Here is an 18,789-nt window from a genome sequence, read left to right on the forward strand (position 1 = left end):
ATAGAGTAGGGAGGCCGCGCCTGCGCAGTGAGGGCCGCTGCCCTCCCATTCATAAAATAGCCATTTTCCCAGGCAGCGGCTTTGCAGCATCGCGGCGGAGCGGGGGCAGCGGAGCCGCTGTCAGAGCCGCGCTCGCAGCTTCGCACCCTCTAAGCCCGGTCCCGGAGGGCTCCGCTCGCGTTGCAGAGATGCTCCTGGCCGGGATCCCTCGGGTAAGTGCAGGATCTGCGCTCGGGAGAAATGTTACGTGGATTAAACGGGGAAAAAAATCCAGCCTGCTCCCCGAGGGAAAATCTCGCACTCCTTCTAGATGGATTTGTCCGTCCCCTTAGAGATCGCTGATAACCAGCGTATTCTGCACCGTGACTTTTCTAACAGCAATTATCTATAATTACATACAGCAGAGAGCTGCCCGGTGCTCCCCAATCCGGAGGAGACTTTACAGTCTGAAGAAATCTCTCTTTTCCTGCAGAATTTACATTTCTGTGCCCGTATTTCTTATTTATGTCTCTCTTCTACGTTCTCCCAACATCTGCATTCAGGGGATGGCAGTGGCAGGCAGTGCTGGCCCTACTTGCGGCAGGGTGATTCGCAGGGCTTTCCTACCAAAGCAACACTTCTCTCCCTGGTGATGGGGTGTCCTCTTCTCCTTTCTCATCTGCAAAAGGGTCATAAATGTGTGGCCGCTTGGGCTGATAAATAAGAATTGGGTATTTCTTGCTTTGGAATATGAATGTTGGTTTTATATATATCTCCTTTTTTCCCAAGCCCTCTGCCTTGGTGGTGTCATGGAGTTCCGAGCTGTCTCCATGACAGGACACTCCAGAGATCAGGCTTTGGTGTGTCAGGTCTCTCCTGTCTGACCTTTGCTCTTCAGTATTTTATTTCATACCGCTGTCTTTCTGGTTTGTTGGTTTTTTTTCCTGGCCTTAGTGCCTTATTCCATCATCATTTTGTTCCCTGTTTTGCTGTACATTTGGCTACTTCAGTGTTAAATCTGGATGGATTCTATATTTTAAAGGCTAAATAAGCAATAAAAATGTGTGTATAGAAACATTTCATAAAGGTAAATGGAACGTGTTAAAGATGGAGGGGAAATGTGTTTAGGCTGCTCTTCTCTACCAACTGCGTAGCAGAGATAAGCCAGGATTTTATTTTCTGGTACCAGTCCCGGCATCACAGGAGAAAGGCAAAGCCTGGAGACGACATGTTCTGAAAATTCATTATCAGAAGGGGAATGGAAAAAGCAGACGGGGCACATTAAAGGCACGGAGGTCTTGGAGGAAAGCGGGACTGGAAATGCAGACCTTGGAAATGACAGTGCAAATGAATCTCAGCATTAATCAGCAGAAGGAAAAAGCGTCATGTTTTTTCCTCAAGTGACCAAGAGATGGGTCTCGTTTCTGGACTGATGTCTTTTATGGATTCAACTTCTGCTTTAAAGGGTGTAGGAAAGAAAGGCGGAGAAATGGAGACATCACTGGTTAATCCAGAGCACAAAAGGCACGTTCTAGATTCTTTAAAACTTCTCCAGCTGCTGCCTTTCTTCCAAACCACGCAAAGGATGCAGGGTATCAAAAAAGTCAGCTTAGGAATTGTGGTTTAATTAGGTAAAGGGAAATGCAGCTTTCCCAACATCGAGGCTTCCCCCCCTTTGCTCTTTATTTTGTGTTAAAGAATAAAGTTACAATTTGTGCGCTGAATCACAATGATCTTGATGACTGGCTTCCCCCTTCTCCATATAAAAATGACTGATAGCAGGAAGAGGAGTTGTTCTCAGTTATTGGAACCCCACTGGGGATGTCTCATTGATAAATGTGCTGTTTTCCACGGGCTACTGTGTTTCTGTTGCTAGAAAGGACTCTGTGTTGGTATTGTAAAATCAAATGGACTATTTCTGAGCACTGCAGTCCTTTTGAAATTCTGTGTGAGGTTTGTGCATGGGAGAAATTATTTGCTCTCCTCCTGGAACAGCAAAACAAAAGCTGTTTTAATGGAATCGTGACTAATTCCTGGGTCACGCTGGGAAATGCTGCATCTCCAAAAGCAGTGCCCTCCCCCCGCCCCGACCACCTCCCAAACCAAACTGCAGTCTCTCTTCAGTGAAATGAAATCCACCACCTTTGCAACACTACAGCAATAATTAATTCACAGCTCTGATGGTTTTCCAAATACTGGCCATAAAAGCCTAACGTTCATTAATCACATTGCTATGCGATTTTCCAGATTCAGCCCTATCCTTAAACTTGCCTTTTTATAGGCAAGCAGTCACACAAGTGTTGCTTGTTTATTCCTTTTCAATGCAATAGGACATAATTCCATCGGATAATAAAATCCTTATAATACGGCCATCATTTGGTACCATTAGCTTAATAGATCACATCTGAGCTCAGTTTTCTGGCCTTAAAATAAATGTTCTTATCCAATAAAAGGCCTTTACTGAGAAATTTGAGTCCCTGGAGATCTGAATGTTCACGGGCCAAAATGTGCTTCATTCACTCACACCACAGGAACAGACTGGAGCTGGACAGAGACAGCTTCTTGGAAGTCTCCGGCTCTCATTTCCCAGCTCCTGAATCTCCCAGCTCTGGCGTGAGTGCAGTGCAGTGCATTTCCTCCTTTGAAAAATGGCACATTTCCCCAAAAAGCTTTCTAATTTTTTTTTCCTCCTTACTAGTAGAGAAAATTCTAGCTGTCCTCAGGTGGGTAAGGCTGTGAAGTGGGGGGGGAAAAAGAATCAATACCAACATTGTGTTAATGTCAATGCCCACTTCGTGGGAAAGAGCTTGTTTGTTGTTGTTTTTTATCTGATTTTAAAGAATTCACTGCTCAACTCAAAATGTAGGCAGAATAAGTCAGTCCCAATGAACTCCAATATCACGTATTGCTCCAAATCGCATATTTACAGCATGCTTACTGAGGGGTCTCCTCTAGCTTCATGCTTAACCCTCCCCCAATAAAAGCTTCTATTGAACCTTTTCACTTGGGGTGGCAGCAGCACGTCCTTCATCACTGCAGAGGTCTGGGGAAGAGGTGTCCTTAATGCCACCCAAAGGCCAAGGCACAGCTGTCCCCTTGCAGCTCCCTGTGCTGGTGCTTGGGCCATGGGTCTCTCTGCCCTATGCTGCAGGAGGAGGCACACAGCGCGGGTGTTTCTCTGTCACCTTCCAGAACTGGGCTCTGCCTGCACCATGTTGTGCTGCACCCTGTGGGTCTCCCTCCTCTCTCTGCAAGTCCTGCTTTATGGCAAGGACAGCTTTTGGCCTGGGTCCCCTGGCTCTGCCTGCAGCACATCCCATGTGCTCTCTCTCTGCCCACACCCTCAGCCAGGAGCTGCCAATAGAAGAGCTGGCAGATGCAGAAGGCAGCACCTTTGTGCTTGCCCAAAAGCACTGTGGCTGTAGCTGTGATGAACCCTTTCTGGATAAGATTTTCTAGGCTATACAACCAAACCACCCTAGAAAGAGAATGCAGGCATGATCGTTCTAAAAGTAGCAATAAATTAGAGGAAGGACCATTCACACAGGTTGCCATTGATTCTGAATGGTGCCAACTTGCACAGGCCTTGGAATATATATGGCCTCCCTTGACAGCAAGCTGCTCAAGTATATTGTTTTCAATTATGACAGTTTCTTTGTATTCAGATGCATCTATGAAGATATTATTGTTGTGGGGTTTTTTTTTGATTCTCTTCCACTTTGAGACATTTCTGTCTCAAAATATCATCTATTCCATTAGAGTAAAGAAAACAAGCAGATTTCCACTATGCATTTACTGCCACTGTTGCTACAAATATTTTAATCTCCATTAGATGGCTGTCACTTCTCTCTGAGAGAATGGAACTCAGAATGTGTGTGGACAACAGTGGGACTAATGACGGTAGCCAGGAGGAGGTGCAGTCCAGCTGTTGGGCAATAAGATGCCAGGGCTTCTGTGCCATCACTGAGCCGCAGCAATGCTACAGGGCCCTGGAAGGCTCTCCCTGACAGCAGTCAGGATTTGCCCTTTAATTTCTCTGCACTAATTTCCCCATCCCTTCTTCACAAAAGCCTGTGATGCTTCACAGCTTGGAAAAATCTTGGAAAATAGTGATAAAGGTCTTACTGAAAACTCACGTTTGGTTTACTCTGCTGGAAATGCTGCTCCAGCTTATGATACGAAAGAAGAGGACTCTCCTGACCCTGTTAATTTTCTTCCCACCCCATGTCATTATGGCAAGGTGCCTTGGGCCCAGAAGCTCCAGCCCTACAGGACAGGTCTGGGCTCAGCAGAAGTGCACATGCTAAAGAACAGCCCTGTGCCAGCAGTCCCAGTGAAAATCTTGCTTAGGAAGAAGTCACGTAACCCCTGAACCATCTGCCCTTCATAAACTATAAGTGCTGGGACTTTTTGGTGGCTATGCTACTCCTGTGCTCATAACAGACCCCAAGCAGCCCATCTGGGCTCTTCTTTTCTATTGCATTTAAGACTGAGCCCAGATGTGAGCACATCAGCATTTGCATGCTGAAGATCTCTTGTTCTCCAGCAATGGCTGGGGCAGAGCAACATGTCCTGTGTGGCACCAGCCAGCTCACAGAGCACATTTTCCTCTTTCCCTGCAGATGTCAGTGGATGGAGCACTGAGGGGCTGCAGGTTTTCATCAGTGCTTCCCAGAGTCCGACCTGGCAGCATTGCTGCCACACAGGACCTGATTCTGGACACCAGAAGTCCTTTATTGTCATTATTTGTTTGTTACCACACATCTACAAAGTTGTTAAACCTACGAGGCCATATTAGAACCATGAACTAAGATATAATTGAGACAGTTATGAACAGCATGCACATCTGCACTCATTAAATATGTACTTGGGGGTCCTTTTTGTTTTTCAGTAACTGGAAGACAAGTTATCCCACATCACTTTGAAAATAAAAATGCCGGAACCTTATTGCTTTCAGTTGCAGAAATAGCTCTGAATACATTAATGGGAATGAGCTTTCCTGTGGGTTATTATGGCTCTCTCTCAGAATTGCCCACAAGGATGTTGCTTTCCATAACATTATGGAGGCAAGTCCAAAATCCTATTAGAACATAAGAACACTTTTGTTTCAACTTCATTTGACAAAAGAAAGAATCTTACGAAACTTCTGAATCTGAAAACAACCACCAAAAGACTTCAAAACACCCACTGCTTTCCTACAACACGAGGATTTGTAATTATCTTGTATAATGGGCAATTTTAAATGGGCAATACCCAAATGGAGAGACCAAACGAGAACTGCAGCACATGTACGGAGCTGCCTCTCTGAATCCAGCATAGATCCTTTGGAAGGGAATGTATTTTGACTTCAGAATGGTATGTGGTGAGCAGCTCCACGGCTCCTGGATGGCACAGGGGGAGAGATTTTCTCTGCATGGGACTGTGTTGACATTTCTGCTTTGAAAAGAGCTTCATTGTTTTACCTAGCTCTGAAGAATGAACAAATCCCAATGTAAGAACATACACATGAATTGCCCTTCCTGTTGCCTGCTTACAGAAAATTGCCTGTACAATTGCATCCAGTGAATCTGTGCCCACGTTAATGTTATAATATGTTTGCAATTACCGATGATCAAAGGTTAACCAATTTTGTTTACAAGTATTGTGTATGGCATTTTTCCTCAGAATTAAAATGCTATTTCCAGTCAGACTGAATTAGTGCAATGGAATACAAGGACACTGCAGCAAGTTTCAGAGCTTTTATGAAGTTACAGTGCTGAAGTATATTATTTCTTCTATTTTTCTTTTTTTGCTCTCCTAAATCTACACTTTTCTCTAAGTGCAACATCTCTTTACACTGAATAAATCCATTCAACCCAAGCAATTAATTCAGTATCTCTGAACGTTACCAAACTGATGCTGCCAGAAAGAGCCCTGTTCCCAGTGCCAGCAGCAAGAACTGCAAGGCCCAGCAGGCTGCTCTGAGCAGGTGGGCTCAGGTCTTTGGGCCAAGGTACCCATCAGCAATTTGTCAAGGGCTTAAGTTCAGCCTGGTCACCCCAAGCACCATTTGGGTGGGAGATGCAATGCAGCAGGAGCAGCAGGTTTTAATACCACTGTGTGCAGCTGTGCCATCCTCACTGGTGAATGTCCATACACAGAATGATCCTGGTGGGGAGCAAGGAAGGGCACAGCATCCCCCCTCATGGAACAGGAGTAAATAAACATCACATTCCTGCCTCCCCAGGAGCTACCTGGTGTCCCCATACATCCCTGCAGGCTGACTGCTTTTCACAAGCCTGTTTGTCCCAGCCATTCTGGCACAGCTGCAGGCTGGTCACAGCCACAATTTTCCCCCAAGGAACACAATAACCAAAAGAAGTCCAAGTGCTGATGCCTTTGGGGTGTCCCTGGGCAGGATGTGAGTGTACCCAGGCAGGTACACCTCAACCTGCAAGAATTCATGGGTACAGTATGACTCTCAGCTTGCTCCTGCTCCAACACAAGCTCATAATGAGAGCTCCCTGGTAATGAGAGCTCCCTGGGATCCCTCTTCTGCTTGAGGGAAGGGCCCATCTCCTGCAAGTCACTCCAGCAGCCCTGTACCCCTCACAGTGCCACACACTCCCCTGAGTTCAGCCTGCTAACAGCTGGCAATAGGACTGACTGATGCCTGGCACTACATCCAAAATCTCTTTTCCTAGGATGCAGGCATCAGACCGAAAGCAGCTCAAGGAAAGACGTAGCTTTAGGGACGTGCCTGTGGGAGCACGCAGAAACTGAAACGAGCGCACCATAGGCTGTCATCCTTGTTCCCATAGGCAGACCCCATAGGCAGGACCAACACCCAGCTCAGCTCCAGAGATGTGTGACCTGGATCTGTCACCAGCAATCTCAGTGCACTGCTGAGACCTCTGGCAACAAGGCCACAGCAGCAGCATAGTCACCGTCCTTGGAAAATCCCATAAATATCAGTGATGTGCATTGTTGACACATAATTCATGAAGTGAGAGGCTTTATCTGAAAGAATCCCAAGCCCAGATACATGTGGGCTCTGCCCCACAAGCATTTTGTTCTCTTAGAAGAACAATTTGAAGCAGAATTGTAATGAACAAAAAAAAAGAAAGATGACATTTTCAGCATGAACTATACTAAGGTGGGTACTTTGTGCAGGGTTCATCTCCTTCCTGTGATAATTAACTCTGAAATCCTGATTAGCATTATCTGTTGAAGTCTTTCTGCATGTAGCTGTGTCTGAGCACACAGCACTGCTTGTTTGGGGGGTTTGGAAATGACTTTCTTGCTGCCTATGGCCACCAATTAACGTGATGATGTAACTTCATGAGACAACATGGGACACTGCTGGCCACGCAGCTCCAAAGCTGATGGAAACCAACCTGTCTGGCTACCACAGTCAGTAGCACAGAGCACTGTTAGCACTGCAGGCCAGAGCCTCAGTCCGGTGGCAGTCAGCCTCAGGTTTGTCCACACGGCCAGAAGAGTGGGACAAACTGCACTGCTCTGCACAGCACACCTCAAAGTAAATGATCTACGGATCCAGTCTGAACCTACAGCACAAGGACCAAACTCCAGGGACCACAGCAAGCCGGGCTGAACCCAACCAGAGCACAGAGCCACACCTGAGGGGTTACCCGGAGTTATGGAGAGCTGGAAGGCAGCAGGAAGGACAGACAGACAGAGCAGCAGCCACACCTCCGCTCACCACTTCCTTCCATTACCTCCAGTCTCTCAGCAGCTCGGCTGCACGGATTGCCCAGCCAGCACAGCTGCCTCTCTTCAGAGGAAAGAAACAGCTGTGAAACCGCGGCCTTCCTGTGAGCACAGCGCCCAGGGATGGGACGCACCGTTTCGCTGAGCTCAGACTTGCTGCAAGTGTTTGTTATGTGACGTGGGGTTCTGATGCCCAGAAGAATGTTTCATTTTTCCCCCCCTCTGCGTTCCCCACAGTTGTCAGAATCGTCGCTGATCTTTACTTCTGAAATGCAGCAATTAGGAAATAGATGCTTCAAAAGCTCTCGTTGCCAAAGCGTCAGTGAATAATGAGATGAAAAAATCCAGATGAATGACTGAGGCCCAGCAGAGAGCGTTAAGCAGCAAAGAGGAGCAGCACTGGGGCTGTGTGGCAGTAACCACTGCTGGCAGAGGAGCACTCTGTCCCCTTGTGCTGTGCCATGCGCTGCCCACACATCGGAGCTCCTCTTGCAGGAGCCCATCTCCCATTGATCGCAGCTGCACTGATGTGCTTGCGGCCCCTCCAATATCAAAACAACTATTTGCAAAGATAACAGCGGGTTGTAGTAACATTTTTCCCTTTCTCATTCCAAAACTGTGTAGTTGCCCATGCTCCAATTGTTGCAGTTGTTTTACATTTGGAGGGGAGGATGTACTTTTACAGGAACACATTTACTCTCAGTCATGCACTTCTCATATACCAGCTGCTTGCTGTCCCGGCTCCCCCCTGACTTGTTTCAGCTCATACAGACCATCGTAGCGTGGAGGCATTTCAGTGCTGTTGGAAAAGGTTAATTTATTTGCCTGAACGCAAACAACTGGAAATGCCTTTGGCAGTTCCCCATTTCCTTCTTGATACCAAAGCCTTTCCCCTCCTGTAACTCGCTCTGAAGCTTTACTCACCGGTTCTTTAAACCAATCTCCAACACGATATTATTTATGAATAAAGGTCACCCAGCAAGGAAATGGCACATCTACCAGAAAACAATGTGCACTTTCTAAATTTGAACCAAGTAGTTTCCGCTCTTTGATTTAAGTTTAGTTACTTCCTGTGGTTTCTTGTCCTACGCTGCTGTTGAATCTTTGGATCTCCTCCAGGATAAATTGCACTCTTTCAATGAAATTAGAAACTGTAGCAACAGAGGGCTCAGCTAGCAGAGCTGGTAAGCAGCCCTCCAGGCAAATATTAATGTGCTCGGTGGTTTGAAGAAGAGCCCAAGACCTGAAGGAGGTGATGCAGGACAGCCCCACCTGGCTGCATGCTCCCCAGCCCCCCACTCAATCTAGAGCTGTTGCACAACCAGAGAGCTGCTGAGCAAGAGTTGCCTCCTCCCATAGGAGGGATGAAAGCAGCCTTAAACCAACAGCTCCTGGTTGGGGATAGATGCTTCCTGAGGTTGAGCCATCCTCCCACAGCTGATGAAGAGCCTGGGCTGCAGGGGCAAGCGTTACATCCTATGCTCCAGCAAGGTTTTGTGCCTATGAGCCGCTCTCTTGCATCATTTGTTAGCAGTCATTGTCAGCTGAGAGAAGTTCCCAGACACAGATAAGTCATTTCAAGCAGTATGCCAACAAAATACGTGTGAATATACACAGTAACCGAGGTCCCAGCAGAAAAAATGAGAAACAACCATTAGAGAGCATGCAGTGATCATGCCCTGCCAAGACCATTGTCACTTACAGTCAAGGGTATAGAGTGGGGAAGAATAGCCAAGAAAGCAATGCACTTCACACCTGGGTAGGCTCTATGAGTTCTCTATGACTTACAGGCTTTCTAAGAGCTTTTGCATGACAAGTCACTGCACTGAGCCTGTTCAGGCTGGGGTCGGAGGATAACTCAATAACAACATGCTCTTTCTCTCCCCCATCCCTTTTCTCTCTCTTCTCCTCCTCACAGGACACCTAAGAGCATATTCCTCACCAGTGCTCAGGCTGCTTTATCAATGGAGCCCCGGATTCCCCACAACATCACCGTCGTCCCCAACTCTGTGATGGTCCAGCCCCTGCTGGACAGCCGGATCCCCTACGGGAGGCTGCAGCACCCGCTCACCATCCTGCCCATTGACCAGATGAAGACGACCCACATAGAGAACGACTATACTGACAACCCCACCGCTCCCCTGCCGGCAGCCCCCAAGAGGCCCCGGGGTCCCCATGAAGCTGCCCCGAGCCACATGCAGCGCTGCGAGCAGGACGTCACCCACCCCTGGATCTCATTCAACGGGCGCCCCAGCTCCATCAGCAGCAGCAGCAGCACCTCATCTGACCAAAGGCTCTTGGACCACATGGTTCCAGCACCTGTGGCTGAGCAGTCCTCGCCCAGGGCAGTACGCATCCAGCCCAAAGCAATCCACTGCAAACCCCTGGACCTGAAGGAACCCGTGTCTCAGGAACTGGATAAGCACTTTCTGCTGTGCGAAGCCTGTGGGAAATGCAAGTGCAAGGAGTGCGCACTGCCTCGGACTCTGCCATCATGCTGGGTGTGCAACCAGGCATGCCTGTGCTCGGCACAGAGCCTGGTCAACTACTCCACCTGCATGTGTCTGGTCAAGGGAGTCTTCTACCACTGCACCAACGAGGATGACGAAGGCACATGTGCCGACCACCCCTGCTCCTGCTCCCAGTCCAACTGCTGCGCCCGCTGGGCCTTCATGAGTGCTGTGTCGCTGGTGCTGCCCTGCCTGCTCTGCTACCTGCCCGCCACCGGCTGTGTTAAGCTGTCCCAGCGCTGCTACGACCACCTGCGCCGGCCTGGCTGCAGGTGCAAGAACACAAACAGTGTCATGTGCAAGGCATTGCCTGAGAGCAAAGCCAGCAGGGCTGAGAAGCCCTTTTGATAGTTGGGGAAGGCGGATGCTCCCCAAGGGGCTGGAGTTGTGTTTTTTCATAACCTGTGTTCTGAGGATAACACAAGCCTTTCTCCTTCAGAGAAAGCAGAAGCAACTGTTTCTACAAACTGAAGCACTTCGGGTCATTCAGGGTTTTGGAACTGGTCAACATTTAACTTCATAGGGCCAAAGGAGGAATCTCAGTCACTCAGAGCAAAGCCTGCAAACCCACATACAACATGATGCACACGACAACACACAGCTGCTCCCCGTGCCCACAATGAGGACCCACAGCCGCTCACTTACCAGTGCACCAGCACACACAGTTCCCACCACTGATTGCAGAATGCTGCCTTAGGCTGACATCCACTCCGGGGTTCCTGTTTTCTTCCCTCCTAAGCCAAGTTCACTTCCAGCTGCAGGTGGAAGCAGTGCTCCCTCCCCTCCCTGCCCACCTACTCCCTTATCAAGGCCACATGTGTGCAGTAAGCTGTTCCCTCAAGCTTTCTGACTCCTTCAGAGGGTCTGAACCGGAAATAGACACAAAGCACAGTGCTGTGGGGGTCTCAGCATTTAGGCATAGTGCTCTGTTGTGTGCCTACCTGCTCATGTTGCTTTGGAGCCTTCAGCAGAATGGGGCACAGGTCCAAGCCATGTCCCAGCACTGCGCTGTTCTGCTCCAATTTGCAGGCCAGCTTTCATCCCACCTAAAGCTGATTTTACACCAACAGCACACAGGTGGCCCAAAAGGTTCAAATCCCTTTTCGCTGCCATGTGCTCACTCCCAGGCACTGGAGCAAAGACAAAGCTAATGCAGTCTCTGAAGTTCAGATGTTCCATATTTGTTTCTCTGAAACTCTCCACCCACAAAGACTGAAGCGCAGGATACATGTAGGTGCATTCCTATGAGGCCATCACCCAGTATCTCCTCTCCTGGGACAAACTCTTTGCTCTTTAGATACTCTTTTTTTTTTTTTTCATGCAGGAGGAGAACGGTGCTTGTGTGCATCACATCCCATTCCCTCAGTTCTATTGCTGCTGTTCAGCTTTAGCATCCTCTGTACAAAAGCAGAGAATGCTTGTAACATGTATTTTAGCACAAGCAAATGGTAGGGAAAGCCAGGGAGGGACAGGAGCACCTGTAAAGGATTTGCCTGTGGTGCTCAGAGAGAGAAGTGCTCACACTGGGACGCTGTGTTCCCCTGGAGTGGCAGTGACTCCATTGGTCTGACAGTTGTAAGGTGCCAATGCACCTTTGCCCCAGCACACAACACTGTCCTAAATGGGTAGGCACCAATTGCATGCTGCAAAGGGATCCAGTCTATCTTTTCTCTTTATTTTTTTAACTAAAAGATATTTCCTCAGTAAATGCACTGCAGTGACAGTGAAATGTCATTCCTAATTAGCAAAGCAATAGGCAGAGCTCGGGCAGCATTTCCAGGAGTGCCATTTGCTGGGCTGCAATGCAGTTGCTGCATTGGGGTTGGCAGGAGCGAGCTGATGGGAGGTCTGGTGTCTTTTGTTTTGGGAACCCATTTACCTTGGATGACTTGGGGTTTGGTTATGTTTAATTGTGGATATTTAATGAATGGTGAGTTTAAAAAACAAACAAAGTTTTAAATTTATAATGTTTGCTAGCTTGTATGTGATAAATTGGAGGAAAAGGAACACGTCTGTTACCAGATACCAATTCCTATGGTTTATCCTTGTATTCAACATATGGGGACACTAGAAAGAAGGAAGCAGGTGGGGCTGTACCTATTATCTTGCACAACTGAGAGGGGAAGATGTAAGAGGCAAACCAGCCCCTGACCAGCTGAGCTGTTGGTTGAATGTATAAAGTATTTAATAATAGAAATAATTTCCCCAAGATACAACCTGGCCAGAAAATGCAGCAGGAGGGGCAGCTGCAATGGGAGTAGCCATGGCAGTAGCTAAATGGCCTCAACTTATAGGTCTCCCCTTTTTGACCCTCTGTCCTTGGCTGTTCCTGAGGGATTCCGTACTGAAAATCTGCAATAGCAAATCTCATTGATAGCTGCAGGGTTCCTGCCAGGAAATGCAATGTCAGAGTGGTGACCACGGTGCCAACCCCATGCCATCCACGTGCCCGCCCCGTTCCCCAGCGCAACGAGGCTTCTGCTCCTTCTACCTTCATTGTACATAGTTGTAAACTATTTCTCTGTTGGTTTCTTTTAATATATAAATCCCGCTGTGATGTAAACCCACCACTTGCTGGAAGACTGTAATGTGTTTGTGGATGTGTTAGAGCAGTGGTTGATGTAGCAGTGCTCCCCCACCCCAGGACCCTGCCAGCTCTGCAGCTCGGAGCAGCTCAGGCTCAGAGGCAACAAGGTCCTGCTTTCCCCTCCCTCCATATCCCAATGCCTCCGTTCTCCTTTTCCTCTGATGGTACTTGGGTCTTGTGCCACCCCCAGGTCTTGCAGGCACAGGCCACAGACCATTACCCCAAATTAATGCCTGTTGCCATGCAACCCATGGGGAGGGCTGCAGCAGCTGCCCCAGCAATTGGCACTCACAGCCCCCAGTGCCCCCCCCCCCCCCCCAACCTCTCTGCCCCCCACACTGAGTGAGGCCCCCCCACCCCGGTAGCATTCCTTCACATGTGCACCCCGAGGAGTCACCACAGAAGGTTTTTCTTTGTATAGAATATTTATTTCGAAGCTCTATTTTAATAGTATTTATTTTAGAAAGTCTACTATTGTAAGAGTTCTTCTGTTTGTGAAGAAAAAACAAGTACTGATGAATGTACTGATCTAGAAATTATATATATATATATATAAATATATATTGTTAAATATATAAGTGGCTGTTGTGGTTTATCTATTAAAAAACAAAAAAATCCTGAAGAATACTTGTAGCAATTATCCTAAATTAGGAGCGCAGTTGTTGGCTTTCTTTCCCTTACTGGAGCTGGCCCAGTGGTCAAAGCACTGGTCAGTGCATACGCCAGGCGAGAAATGTCATGGCACACAGGAGAGGGCAGCAGTGCAGCCTTCCTATCCCCATCAGCACAGAGATTGGGGAGAGAAATCCCAATTGTCTGCATGAAGCTTCTGCTCCCCATCATCTTCCAGAACACCCCAGGCCTGTCTGCAGGGATCCACAGGCAAATGCTCTCCCACCACCAACTCTGTGACACAGACATTTTCCTTATCTACCCAACAGGGAGCAACGTACCACCAGGAGCTGCAACAGAATGGGTTCCAGCTCTGGGCAGCACAACACCCAGTACCAGCTCAGCAAACCCAGCCCGTGCCCTGTTCCAAGCAGCACTCCAGGCTGCTAAGAATAAGGGCCCACTCAGTTTGTACCCATTCCTGTATTTGTTTGCATGAGCTCCACAGCTCAGCCGTGACTCACAGCCAGAAACGCTGCAGTCCATGTCATCCTCAGCAGCAACACAAGTGCTAAGCCCAGCCCAAAGTGCTGCTGAAAAACAACAGAGAGTCACTGCTGTGCTGCACGGGTCCTGACACTGATGCCAGAAAGTCTGCTATGGGGAAAAGATGCTGAATTTATGTTGTTTTTATTTAAAACAGACTTAGCCAGGATGTATAAATTTCAACTCGAGTTTGGCAGCACTGGCTGATGTCTTGCACATCAAGCTTTGCAAATATCAGCTCAGTGCTCACGTCTCTCTGCTGGAAGCAAATCAGCACAGCCTTGTTGATTGGATAGGAGATGTTAAAGAAATAATTTCTCACTCAAAATCATCCTCTTTTCCTCACATTAATTTTGCTGCTGTGTTTAATAACTGACCACTGAACTGACCATCAGAGGATGGAGCCCGTGCAGCTCCAGCACAGCCCCAGCTTCTGCAGTTCAGGCCAGAAAGGGAATTCCTGGTGAATCAAAACACCCAAACCCCATTCAGCAGAGCTTTGCCTCAGAGGGGATGGGCTGAAGTTCATGAATGGGTGATAAAAACTGACTCTGAAATTTTCTGTGAAAAGAATCCGTTTGAATACATATTTAATCAACACTTGGAGATTTTTCCAAGGGTTAAACAAACCCAGTTTGGAATGGCTCCAAAGTAGGAGGATGGGACAAGGAGAGCATCCAGCATTCCTCCAGCCATGTCCATGTCCAGTCCACGGGGACTTTTCTTTCTTTTCCCTTACACAGGGATTGTGTCACTGTGCACACACGCCAGCAGGTATGGTGCACATCCATGCAAAATCACATAGCAATTGCTGGGAGCATTTCCCCTTAATGAGCATCCCCACTCTGCTTACATGGAATTGAGATGGCAGACAGAAGCTTTGGTTGGTCTGCCATTAAAACAAAAGAAAACCAGCTGTGTTAAGGCAGGATTCAAGGCCTGGTGGGTGTCACACACGTCCCAGTTTCGACCCTCTGCGAGCAGCAGACAAATGGTTGGGATAAAGATAGATTGCTTCTGTGTTTGGTTTTGCTTCCTGGTGCCAACAGCACCCAGAACAGTGGAAGCTGAACTGCAAACAGAGCCTGGGGACACCCTGGGGAATGGAGGGTGGCTGCTCGAGTCACGGCAGAGTGCTATGAGGAGAACCCTGGGGGTCTGCATTTCAGTTGGGTGCCCATAAACAGCCAACCAGCAAACGAAGGAATAGCACACCTATCTGTGGCAGTCTTCTTCTCCAACATCTTCTCTGAAGGGCACAAAGCTGGGGGCAGCACCTCAATGCACAGAGCCCCCTCCGCTCACATCACCTTCCAATGGGAACAGGAAATAAATAAAGAGTTATGCATGAATAAATCTTTATGAATAAATCACAAAATCGAGTCCTGCTGCACTCCAGGTATGTTTGTGATTATTTTATGACATTATGTAAGTGGATTTTCCTAATCAGAAACATTATATTCTTGGAGCATGAAACTGGGACGCTCTGCAGCACATCACCATGCATTGGTTACAGCACTGGTGTGAGCCAGATCCCACTGCTCCTCTCCATGGGGGCAACTGCCAGCTCCTTCTTTCCTTACATGGATGTCTGCCTCTGCTTCCAGGAAGCCCCCAGTTGTGCTTCTGAGTGAAAAACCTGGGGGAGGACTTGTGCCCATCCCAGCAGGCACTGGTAGCTTTTCCATGCAGGTACACAACAATGTGCTTTAACTTCTGGTTAGCCCTGCCACAGACAGGCAGTTGCAGTAGATGGTTTTTGGAAGACCCTTCCAACTCAAGTCTTCCATTCTGTTTCATCCTATTCCATTCCTTCCCACTCCACTGAAAGCCCTGGGCAGGACAGAGCCCGGCTATGGAGAAGTATTCCCTTTGGAGCAGCACCAAGTCAACATGAGCAGGACATTCATGTGCCCGCTTGTCCAAGCCAGGAGAGAAGGCTGGGGCTGTGTGGCTTCTGGGAGCTCAGGTGGGGATGTGAAATATGGACAGAGAGCACTCATCGGGTCCTGAGACAAAAGATGGGTTGGAGAGACCCCATGATGCTGGGAATTGAAGGGATTTTCTTTCGGTATCCAAAAAAGTAAGGGAAAAATGCAATTTAGGACTCCAGAGAGGCAGCAATGTACCTTGGCAGCCCTTTGGCCAGCTCCGTTCAAGGGTTAGCCCAGATTAAATGCTGTAAACTGCAAAGGAAACCCAGAATGACAAACAATTGTAGGAACCTGAAAAACCAAGTTCCTCTGGATTTCATGGGAAGTGTGGTTTTAAATATTCCAACCTGTCTGTCTGAGGGGAAGTGGGCAATAAATAGCAGCCCGGTTGTTATCAAGAGGATGTGAGCTATTTATAAAAAATTCTTGGGCTTTTTGAACTCTGTTTAAAGAGGCAATATCCTTCACTTGGGTAATTGGGGGACTAAAATGCTAAAGCAAACAAGATTACTCAACCACCTTGGGAAAGTTTAGTGCTTGCCTGTGTGTTTCCCAAATTTCCAGCATATTTAAACAGCTGCTCCATTATTGTCCCCACATCCAGAGAAGAGCATGAAAAGCTCTTTCAGACCTCCCCTCGCTCAGAGATGCGACTGTGTGCTGCTCCTCCACGCATCCAACCAGCAGCCCAAAAAGCAACTGAGAGCTGTGCTGCTTCATTAAATTATATCTCACTGAAATGAGGCGAAAAAGGCTCCTCTGGGCCTTACAACGCCCCCAGCTCCAACATAGCATGGGGACTGCTGCAAGAATGAGGAAGAGCAGCCACTGCCCTCCTCCTCCTCCTCCTCCTTCTCCTGCTGCTGCCCCACGTCAGGATGCAGCCCGACCCGCAGCCCTGAATGCACCCCATTGACAGCTCGTTTTATTTTTCTGAGCACGGCCGTAAGGCAGACAGCACTGCTCCTGTGTGGGAACCACACACAAAGTGTCCTGACAAAATGATGGCATCGTCTAAAATACACAAACACGCTCAAAAGAAGGAAAACCATGAAATTAAGGATAACAAACAACAAAGAGAAGCTCATACACAAAATCTGTTGGTGTTTATGAGTCACTAAGGCCTTCCTGTCCCATCTCAGAAGTTGTGGGAATGCACTGCAGCCCATCCTCTCCCTGCAATGCACTGGGGGCTGTTTCCCTCCCAGCACCAGGGCAGCCCCTGCACAAACTTATGATTATTTCTTCCTTCTTCTTTTTTTTTTTTTTTCTCTTGTCCTTCAAAGTAGGAAACCAAATCTGAGGAGCGAATGCTGCATTGTGTGTGAGCAGAGAGTGCAGCTCGGTGATGGGACTGTGCTGTGTTCCTGCACGGCCATCTGACATGGGGAGCTTTACAATGGAATGGATGGGAAATGCCAGGAGAAGGTGAAGTGCTCCAGATATGAGGTCTTTGTAGAAGCTCATTCAGCAAATGAGGATTTTCTTTCTCAGATGTATTATTTTTGACCTCTCCATGCTGGGTCTCTGAGGAGCTGAGCACCACATCCCAGCTCTGCACTTGTCCACACTGCCCCGACCCCTGGCATAGCCACAACCCTCTGTGTTGGTTGGGATGTGTGGGACAGGCACTGCCCCAAGCACTGCCATCACACCATGCAGCCACTTCCCAGCTCTGAGCAGAGGCTGCTCTGCCTGAAAGTTGCTCAGGGCTTGCAGCTTCTGCACAGAAAAAAGATGGAATACATAGATGAGGGGTGGGTGCCCAGCAGGACAGGCAGTGCTGCTGGGTGCCATGCGACAGCTTCACCTGTGCATCCCATGGGAAGGCACCAGGGCTCACCCCACCAGGGCCAGCCTTCAGCTTCTCACCAGGCTGCACATGAAGCACCATCAGAGCACTCCTGCAATGCTAAGGGACTTTCATTGCCAGCACTCTGAGTAGAGCTAATAATAAAAATAAAAAGCATAAGATGTTCTACAATGTCACTAGATACCACAGTGCTCAGGCTGTGTGAGAGCAAAATGCCAGTGCCTGGATGTGACAGCACTGAGCGCTCCCAAGAGCTCCGGGGAAGTTAAATCCTGTGTGTTCATTGCACACATTGGGGGATGCAGTGCCAGGTGCAGGAACCTGGTCAGCTGTGCCTGCACTGACTGCTCTTTGGAGAAGAAATCGTTCCTAAAACCCAACATGAACCTCCCCACGTGCAACACGAGGCCATCACCTCCCATCCTATGGGAGGGCATGGCTAAAACAATGATGGTTTCCTCCTACAGGGCTTAATTCCCCTGGAAGGTAAGGAACAATCCCCGTGTCATGTATTGATGCATTTGGTCCCCAGAATGAACACACAGGCATTATTTTTTCTGTAACATTTTTGCCCGATGACTTGCATGACAAGCCTAATAAAAACTGAGACAAATAACCCAAAACACACAAAAATGTAATACTGTTTTATATTAACTGCCAAAGCGCTTCAGTAACTGCAGGAAGAAACTGCATTGAAATATTAGAATCAAAATCAGCCAAGTATGGAGGAAAAAAAAAAGAAAAGAAAGAAAAAAACATAGTTAAAAATCCTCAGCTGGTGTTGAGCTGCCATGAGCCAATGCAGCGCTGTGGGCAGCACTCTGCTCGCAGGCACCTCTGTGCAGCTGTGCTCCTGCACTGCCCGCCTGGAGGGGAGTAAATGGCCCCCAGGCACCACATCCCAGCCCCATCCCTGCTCCATTTCCTGCTCCCAGCCCTGCTCAGCTCCGGCCCAGCTTGCCAAAAAATAAAAGACAACAGCAGCCCTCTATTACGAAGTGTTTTAAACCAGAATCCCTCTTCTCTCCTTCCTGCAACGTATCAGCAGTCTACCTGAGGGACTTGTTGGCTTTTAGGTACTGGTGAACCCACGGCAAT

General features: G+C 48.2%; 1 protein-coding gene across 1 annotated transcript; it reads left to right on the forward strand.

Moving 5' to 3' along the window:
- Positions 1 to 55: 55 nt before the first annotated feature.
- On the forward strand, positions 56 to 13,361 carry SPRY4 (sprouty RTK signaling antagonist 4). Its single transcript, XM_015875529.2, has 2 exons — positions 56 to 212; positions 9,608 to 13,361. The coding sequence occupies exon 2, from the start codon at positions 9,654 to 9,656 to the stop codon at positions 10,545 to 10,547; it is 894 nt and encodes a 297-aa protein (XP_015731015.1). The 5' UTR covers positions 56 to 212; positions 9,608 to 9,653; the 3' UTR covers positions 10,548 to 13,361.
- Positions 13,362 to 18,789: the final 5,428 nt, after the last annotated feature.

Source organism: Coturnix japonica, chromosome 13 (assembly GCF_001577835.2).
Source record: "Coturnix japonica isolate 7356 chromosome 13, Coturnix japonica 2.1, whole genome shotgun sequence".
NCBI lineage: Eukaryota > Metazoa > Chordata > Aves > Galliformes > Phasianidae > Coturnix > Coturnix japonica.

Excerpts from the sequence above, each read along its gene's own strand:
- SPRY4 (XM_015875529.2), top strand. The coding sequence starts at position 9,654 with ATGGAGCCCCGGATTCCCCACAACATCACCGTCGTCCCCAACTCTGTG.